Source organism: Triplophysa rosa, linkage group LG3, assembly GCF_024868665.1.
Source record: "Triplophysa rosa linkage group LG3, Trosa_1v2, whole genome shotgun sequence".
In the NCBI taxonomy this organism is placed as follows: Eukaryota; Metazoa; Chordata; class Actinopteri; order Cypriniformes; family Nemacheilidae; genus Triplophysa; species Triplophysa rosa.
Genome location: NC_079892.1, coordinates 10,229,495 through 10,238,794, shown reverse-complemented (window position 1 = coordinate 10,238,794; position 9,300 = coordinate 10,229,495). Strand labels below are relative to the sequence as shown.

General features: G+C 37.4%; 1 protein-coding gene across 1 annotated transcript; it reads right to left on the bottom strand.

Annotated features, from left to right (window-relative positions):
- Positions 1 to 3,765: 3,765 nt before the first annotated feature.
- LOC130552111 (uncharacterized) lies at positions 3,766 to 8,895 on the bottom strand. Its single transcript, XM_057330218.1, has 8 exons — positions 8,622 to 8,895; positions 7,966 to 8,105; positions 7,351 to 7,517; positions 6,986 to 7,075; positions 6,084 to 6,249; positions 5,329 to 5,490; positions 4,539 to 5,153; positions 3,766 to 4,151 (listed from the first exon to the last, which is right to left on the bottom strand). Exons 1-8 carry the CDS (start codon positions 8,662 to 8,664, stop codon positions 4,107 to 4,109), a joined length of 1,428 nt encoding a protein of 475 aa, XP_057186201.1. The 5' UTR covers positions 8,665 to 8,895; the 3' UTR covers positions 3,766 to 4,106.
- Between the last annotated feature and the right edge of the window lie 405 nt (positions 8,896 to 9,300).

Here is a 9,300-nt window from a genome sequence, read left to right as displayed (position 1 = left end):
TATATCCCATTTCTGTTCGCCTTCAGCGCTCTTATGAGCATTTGCAGTACATTCGTAAGACAGATGAAAGTGCCGTTATGTACTGAAGTTTTGGAAACAAAACTAATGGTTCAAAAACATAAATGTATAAAAGTGAAGAGAGCAATGTTATGCATTTTTCTGCCTTCTCCTGCGTCGTCGTTACAAGCGACAGGGTAAACAGCTGTAGGCTTGATGACGCAAACCAACCGTGGTTCGGACCCAAATAAAATAATATGAACGCAGTCCAGCGGGGGCAGGGATACATTTGGATGTACATGCAAGAGATTTCAACAAACCTCCCCAATCCTAAAGGTTTTTCTGTTTGTTGCTGTTTGTTAAGTGTGTATTAGCCAAGTGCCATTTATAAGACACCGTTTTCAACTGGAAAACTTTTCATGTGTTTTAGCTGTTTATTTACACGACAACAGCATTTTGGGGTCTTAAAATGCAAACATTTAAAAACAGGTTTCAAATTGCAAGTTATCGTCTCATTGTAAACCACAATTGCTAATTTGTGAAAATAATGGGGCGTCATGCGCATTCATATTACACGTCTCTTTACAAAGTTACATATTATACATAATGCAGCATTTTTACTCCTTTTAGACAACATTGTTTGTACGCAAAATGTTTCAAAAAAGCGCTTTGCCGTTGTTATTACATCCTTGTTGTGAAGGCCTAAACATAAATTGTAAATTTTTGCCCATAACTGATTATTCTTTAACACTGTAAGCCGATAACCGATATATTAGCCAGTATGCAGTTTCTAAATATTATTATAAATTTGCCTAAAGCAAAAGGCACAACCACTTTTATTTTAAAACATTGATTGCAGAAAACAAGGTAACATTTCAACCCAGTCTCACGGGAATTCATGAAATTGTCACGAACTGTAATCTATTAATTCGTGTTCATCAACATGAATTTCCTCTTTTTTTCGTGTCAGATAGCACGACTTTTTTTCGTGTCACCAGCATGACAATTTTTCAGACCGCGTGTGTATTATGTACATTTATATATTTCTAACCTGATATCAAAAGAAGTCGCAAATACTTTAGGAGTTGGTTAACCAAAACCTTACCTCACCCCAAACCCTACAATCACAGCCGCAAAGGCTAATTTAGCTAAAAATGCTAGTTTCACGAGGTGGCAAAGCAATGATAAATGGCTACCCTAACCCCGCCCTTAAACCTAGCGTCACAGGGGAAAAGTCAAATCATAACAAAACATACTAATGAGATCGTAGGAAATAGGAAAAGGCAAACTTGTCATGGTTTCACCGATTGTTTATATTCTTAGCCACTAACTTTAAAATACACTCACGTACAAAACGACTAAACTGCACAAATGCTCCCAACTGCACGGCTTATGTAACCATAAAACGGTTCTCGGACATTAAACGAGACGCGCCTGGGTGGATCCGCGAGCGACCGTTTGGGTGATATCACAGCGGCGTGCCGTCATTAGGGAGGACGCCGCCTGCGCTAATATGCAGTTAATTCCTTATCCAGTTACCTCTAACTCCCTTTACGAGGAGTGTATTAAAACCTCCAGCAGGGTGTAAGTGCTGATGATGCTCCTCTGTTAATTACACCTCTCGCCCTGAGCATCTGGTGATTTAGATGTGCTTCTGTTTCAGTGTGATACAGCCACTCAGCCCGCCGACTGTAATGTAGACATTAGAGCATTGATTCTTCCGGACACCGGGTACAAAACGGGCCGTCAGCCACTCACGGTTCACTCACACGTGCACACTGGCCTTGACTGCCCTCTAATCTTATTCGCGCGATGAGGTCCCAGGAGTTTGAAAACAATCTGTATGGGTGTTTTTTTAGGAATCAGTTCAATAGCTTTTACAGGAGGTGAATGGGAGGGATGCATCAGTATTACTGGATGTGATTGTGTAATAGCTTTTTGTCACCGAGGTAAGCACAGTAATCGATAATGCTATACAAGGAAATAACAAATGCAATAGGTTTGCTTGAGTCCCAGAATACGCATTACTTCTACAAGATGCATTTAAACGATTTTTCACTTTTCAGTGATATATTGGAAGTTCAAGATGAAAAGTCTGACTGTGGATCAGGCTTAGGGCTGTAGTTAGGTTGGTTCTTCAACGAAACTGAAGAATATAAATTATACTGTATAATGTCTGCATTGCTTTGTTTAATTTACTTTTTATACTGACATTTAAAGAAAATATACATTTAACCTTTGACCCGTGAGGGTGTGTTTGTTTTGAATATTAATCCAGAAACACTCATCCAAGAACACGTCCATGCTATAGCTCGTGTTGAGCATCTCTCATCTTTGCTTCAATCTGCCTGATGCTCTGATATCTATGGGAGGATTTTTATTTACGATTGCTGCTCCCCACAAAAACAGGATCAGTCATTGCTGACAGCTTTATTGTCCCTTTTACATGAAGATCTTGTCCGGCACCATTTTCTCTCTTGACTCTGTGCATAAGTGTGCAAATCATAGTCGCTCTCCTCCAAGAAGTCAGAAGGGCCACAATAAATTTCTGCTTGGCATTTATCACACTTGAGGATGTCACGCCTACTTTCCTTACTGGGGAACTTTCTTTGAGATGTGCTAGAGTTTCCAGGAAACATGAATCATTGCTTTGTGTTTGTGCAGGATTGTGTATAGTTATATGCCTGATGACCGTTAGCAGGTGTTCCTCACATGTATTCCTTTTTTTACAAAAGGGATATTGTTGTGTACTATCTGGGTGATTCCATTCAGCTATTGTGAGCACAGCAAGATGCTAATTGTTAGCTGCTAGTGTTTCACTTTTGGTTTGTCAAAGTCAACTTTATTATCAATTCCGCTATATGTACGGGACAAAAAATCTGTTTTCTTTAAGCTCGCCGTGTAACGACAGGACACATAAATGCTTAAGTTCAACTTTTGTTTTTCAGACGCCATGTCAATGACTGTGGAGATGTATCTTTACCAACTGATATAGTAAATAGTTCTGCTGTTAAGTATTGAGTATAAATAACACAGTATCTCTCTTTTTTAGACATTTTATTGTTTTATACGTTTTGTCATGTATTAATGTCTCAGTACTGCTCTTCTTCCCTCATGGGGGGGCGGATATTTGATGGCTAATTTTCATTCTGTGGTGTTTACCCTGTTGAAAAAAACAGCATATGCTGGGTTAGGTATGTTTTGATGCTGGTTTGACCATCTTAAACCAGCTAAGGACCAGCACATGACCAGCTTAAACCAGCACAAACCAGCAAACCAGCATCAAAACAGACCAAACCAGCATATGTTGTTTTTTTCAACAGGGTTAGTATTGAACCTGTTTTCAGTATTTACAAAAAAAATCATTATATTTTTAGGCTTTTTAGTATTTCTTTTACAAAAAAACAACAACAACAAATAGCATCTTTCTCATTAATCTAATTTAACAAAGGAAAATGACAAATGTTAACCATATGCTGCCTATGTTGTATGTAACTGGGATAAAGTAAAGGAGTATTTGTACATAATTTTAGGGCTTTTAGACATTTATTACGTTATACATAAATTTATATGTGGGTCCACTAGACCTGTGACCATTAGCTAAGAAGCAAAACCATGGACACCATACAAGGGTTAAATAGTCTATTTGTGTTTTTGTGTAAAAAGATGTTTATATAAAGAGATGTTATCTATCATTTGAATAATAATATTCAAAATCATTAAAGACACTTGGTCATGTTACAATATATTGCTTTAATCTATAATGAAACATCCTGTAAATGCAATAATGGCAGATTCTGACCCCCTTCTTTTCTCAAAAGGCAGTTTCTATTTATTTTTCAACTTGATTCACAGTAATGTGGTGTTTAAAGATTAATAAATAGTCATTAACATACACATTTAAATACAAATATTAAACAAACATACTTTAAAAAATCCACAGTTTATGAAATGTAAAGCTCTAGTATTTCTGGTACAGTAAACTAAAGTAGCTTCATTTTCAAGTGAATGAAATAATTTTTTGGTGATTTATTTTTTCATTAATGTTTTCAGTAGTGTGATATTGTGGTGACTATGATTTATGCCAGTATCAGCTGATGAAGAGGATGTTATTTTTTCCAGTATTCCGGGTTAAGCCATTTCCATTTCTCAGCCTGCAGGAAAAACAAGTTTGTTATTGAATTGCCCCAAACTGTTTAAATTCTGCCAATGAAACAAGACTTTTTTAAAATACTGTATCTTACACCATTTTAATTGACAGTTCTCAAGTAAATCTAACATTAAATATTCAGTTTTGTTTTACTGGGAAAAGACACTGATCTTTTTTGCTGTTGCATCTTTAGAAATGAAATAAAATGAAATAAATAAATGTAATTTTTTGTTGGAAAATGTGTCCTATAGTAATATGCAAAAACATAAGTAGTTAACATAAACAGTTTCATGTATTGCCACTAGGGGCACAGACATAACATATTTCCCCTTTAGTTTCTCATTTTTTAAATTCACATTCATATATGCCTATGACACATGTAAGCACTAACCTTAACAGCTCTAGCAGAATGGATCGGCTTTGGTTTTAGGTCTGTTAACGTCTCATAGGTGTTAGTGTGTGTCGAATTCTCCAGCGCTCTGGCTTCGAGCCGTGAGTCGGGAATCTGTTCATATGTGTTTTCAATGTCATTTGAAACAGGTTTAGGAGGCACCTCGGCGTACGTCGGTTCATGCGTGTTGACCGTTGACTCTCTCTGTCGTGTTGTGTTTTGGTTGCCAGGTGTTCCGGCTAATTGATAGAGAGAAGTATTACATAGCTTATCCAAGCTGGTGCTAATACCTGGCAACCCTTTAGTTGGGGAGTTTTGCCTGTTGAAATGTGTGTCATCTTCAGTATTATCATCGAGGAGAGGCAAAGACTGACTTCTGCAGTTTGGCACTATGAGCTCTGAGTAAACCGTCCCTTGGTCTGCGGTGAGGCATTTGTGTATTCTCAAGGGTTTGTGTTCTGTCAGGGAAAAGTCTCTCCCCTCAGGGGGCGATCTGGCTCTTTCTTTGGGCTTCTGCATTTGCACCTGGGTATAGAGCACATTATCCGGGCGGTGCTTTGCTTCCAGCGAGGAGGTTTTCACAGGAGGGCCTTTTCTGGGTAATGGAGGTGCTGCCTGCGAAAAGCAATCATAATTATCCAGATGTAAACGCACAGACAGATGTTTAAGTGCCACAATGTTCTGGCAATGATAATAAACAATGATGAATGTGGTTTAATGAACAATATATTTTTAAAATGAAAAGTCAAAATTTGAAGTTGCATTGAAATTCATAAAAAATAGGCTATACCTGCATATTTCTGTTGCCTTTGGGTGGCAGAGCGGGAGGCTGCAGGATCTCATCGGGTTTTCCACACTGATGGTCCCAAATATTCTTCATCGCTTTAACACTCACGGCTGGCTTTCCCCACTGGTCCACATGAATGACATCATACAGCTCGCTTGTGGAAGACTACAATAGAATGCAAAATAACATTAATATCAAAATATTTACAGTATTACAGGTTTTTACTACAGTAATTTACTGCAGATAGTATGGTTATATATTTTTGTTTTTTTATCGTTTTATTCTCTGTAGTAGTGACAACATTTCTCCTGAACTCCAAATAAAAAACATTTAATTTTTTATTTGCAAATAAATTGTAATTAGACAAACTGGTCAAAATAACAAATAAAGATGCAATATGTTTGCAAATTTTGAATCCTGCAAAGAAAACAAGCTTACATTTATGTTTAAGCAAATCAATGCTAATGTTTTATAGGTTTTTATGTATTTTCAGTTAAACAAATAAACCAGATTTTTTTCACAGCTTTCAGATGCTATTTGGGTGACTTTCGGTCATTCCCAAGATCACCACAATGCGTGCAAAAATGCTGATTAAAGGCAAAACTGGTGTGGTCCCTTAAGTTTTTCCCGATTTGTTGTTTTTATCCTGATTTGTTGTTAAAAAAGTAGTTTGAATTGAATTAATTGTATTCATATGAATAATTCATATTTTAAAGGAAATACACATTTGAAAGGTTGTGTAAGAATAAAAAGTTCACCTCAAAACATGAGCTGGTCAGATATTCTCCAAACGGCTCAATAGGTCTGATCTTATAAAATTCAATGAGGCTGGTTAGTGAATCATGCATCTCTGTGTCACCCGTCACGATGAAACGTCCATCTTTATGCTGATTGATGACAAAGTGTCGACATCGATCACGACCTCTGAAAATCAATTATTTATACCATAAAATTAGTTTATACATTTCTACATTAGTATACAGTATTTTTTACATTTTTCATTGAATGCATTTGATAACAAATAAAAAGTTCATTTGCATAAATAGATAACTCTTATAACTCTTATTGTGCATACCAATCAAACTGCAGTTGGGTGGTTTTGATTAAGTAATATAAAAAAAATACAATAAACTAACACAATAAAAAACATGTATTATACATGTACAATACTAGAAAAACCTAAAAATGTATACAGTTGACCTACTTTGTATTATGAACACACTATAGCCCGGTTTCACAGACACTACTTAGCTTAAGCAAGGAATATGCCTTAGTTGAATTAAGATATTTATGTCGCTTTTATAAAAATGCCTTAGAAGAATACATTATGGTGTGCATCTTGAGACAAAACAATGGCACTAATATATTTTAAGATATTTCTTGGCAAGTTATATTCAGTTAAGACAGGTCAAACATTCATTTTAGTCTGGGACTAGCCTTAAGCCTTGTCTGTGAAACCGGGCCGAAGAGGTTAATATGCTGGAATTTAATTCTAACAGTTTCCTCTTTGTCTTAAAGGAAATGCAAATGTCTGATCATAGTTATTTAAAACAAGCTATGCTAATAGTACACCGTACAGAGCCATGCTGCTACAGGTTGTATTTTCATTGATGTGCATTTCAATCCCCTGTATTGTTTCCAAGTGTGGAGAGAGACTCACTTATATGACAGAATGTATCCAGTGGCTTTATCACTGAGCCGAATGAGGAAACAGCCCAGTTTCTTATCTTTTAGATGCTCCTCTGCGTCTCTATGGAACACAGCACCACAGGGAATTAAGAGAGAAGAGTTCATATCCAACAGCTTATATAGCATCACATAAAATCAATGTGTGAATGTTTTAGCTGAAACCTAAACGTCATGGTTCTGAAGCCAAATAAAATAAACAAAAAAATACTTTTAAAAACGTACTACAAGTTTTTAGACATAGATAAAAAGACTAGACAGAGGTATATTGCCTATTCCGACAGATGTGGCGGCTACATTTTTCTGTGTTTGGTTAATGTACTCCAAAGCGTTTCTTACTTTCTGCTGATAAATCCCTGGAACCATTCTGGAAAGTTGCCATTATGGAGAATGAGAGGAGCCTGGGTTTCTGTAAACCACTTCAAGGCCAGTTCCCTCAATCTGCTCTCTGTATTTTCTCCCTGGACGTCTCCTCCACACGGTCTCTGGTCCATCCTCACACGACCCTGTATCAATCCAAGGGGACAGCGGAGAAAATTTAGTACACCTGTAGGATGCCCAAAGCTGCCTGTGCTGAGTGTCGGTTCACACCAGCGGTCTCATTTGCCTATGTCCATGGCGACGTCATAAAATGCCTACGGCTTTCTCAACACAGCCATTGTTCTTGTTTATCATGAAAGTGGCGGTTTGGCATTGGGCACATTTTGCTGCCTCGGCACCGAGCGCCTTTCTCAGGGTGAGGTCATGTAAATTTCCGGTGAATTCCCGTGTATGACATGTCCACACCCATGATTTGTATTACTGTACTGTATATTACAGTAAGTGGACCCTTAGATCATAAGCATGATGATTCCCTGTACTGACACTATTAAAAACATCAAACCGTCCGATTACATGTACGGTTCATTGCATAGATATCTGTCTGTGATGAATATTTTAGGACATATACAGTACCTTTAAGCGAAACATCAGGCAAGAGTGGAATCTGTGAGGTTTGGGTCTCCTCTGGTCCATTGGATGTGTTCGGGTGAGGTAGTTGTGTTGAGATTTAGAAATGTACGGTCTCAGGATGTGTGCGCTATTCCATAGAAATCCTGAGAGAAGACAAAATGGGAAACTTTATGAAACAGTTCAGTCATTATTTGCATTGATCAGATTTTTGTTTCCATTTTAGGTTTTAATCCCTATATTTTTTATGGTGTATGTTTTTATGTCTTCAATATTACGCCCCACTCTTAAAAAAGGTGCTTCAATGCCATAGAAGAACCTTTTGGTTCCATAAAGAACCTTTAACCGTTTTGTTTCACTAAAGGTTCTTTGTGGCGAAAAAAGATTCTTCAGATTATAAAAAATTAAGAAAGAGGTTTGGCTGAATGGTTCTTTGTGGATCCATGGATCTTCTATTGCATCGCTGTGAAGAACCTTTTAAGCACCTTTATTTTTAAGAGTGTACTGTACAATTGGCAAAAAATAGAATGAAAATGACACGTAATACCACCATAAAACAAATAGTAAGTGAATAATTTTTAAGTATAAAAATAAATACAAAATATTCCTGAACATTCCTCAAACCACCTCAAGAACATTAACGTGGAACAGCGGCTACGTACCTGTCGGCGTGCGTTGATGCATGCAGTGTGATTTGAGTGTCATGTTGCTCGAGATTAAAACTGTCCTTTGCCTCTAACACGGCTGATCTACTTCTGAAGAGTGAGAGGACATTGTGAAGGTGTGCTGACGGTTAAAAACTGATATACTTCACTCACACATTGTTCCATGTAGGGTTTGGAAAAAGAGTGTGTTGAACAGAGGGCAAGCTGCTTGGCTCATGCATGAGGGGAGGGAAACAACAGAAACGCTCTCGCACAAATTGAAGGTAAGAGTTTCCTGAAGAGAGTGGAACGGCGCAGAGGAAAGAAATGTGGTCGCACTGCACACACACACACACACACACACACACACACATACACACACACGTTTCTGTTTATAGCGGTCGATAACAAACTTGCAGGAAGTCATGTGAGACTCAAAACGGCTACCACATTGCCAAATTTGAAGACACGGTTGTGACACTTACAAGGGGTTCCCAAAGTATGTGGACTCAACTGAGCCACAGCTAAAAATGTCTAAATGTCATGACGCAAATAACAAAATGTAAGATGGCACAAACAAACTTTGCAAGCAAAATGTTTCATACAAATATCTTTAATGGGATAGTTCGTTCATCATTTACTTACTTTCTTGTCATTCTAAACCTGTATGACTTTCTTTCTTCTGCAAAACAAAAAA

What these genes read in the sequence shown, in the direction of transcription:
- LOC130552111 (XM_057330218.1), bottom strand. Translation starts at nt 8,664, where the DNA reads ATGACACTCAAATCACACTGCATGCATCAACGCACGCCGACAG. An exon ending in GGATACATTCTGTCATATAA is followed by an intron (nt 6,250 to 6,985) that starts GTGAGTCTCTCT and finishes ATTGATTTTCAG; the next exon opens with AGGTCGTGATCGATGTCGAC. An exon ending in ATTCTGCTAGAGCTGTTAAG is followed by an intron (nt 4,152 to 4,538) that starts GTTAGTGCTTAC and finishes TTTTTCCTGCAG; the next exon opens with GCTGAGAAATGGAAATGGCT.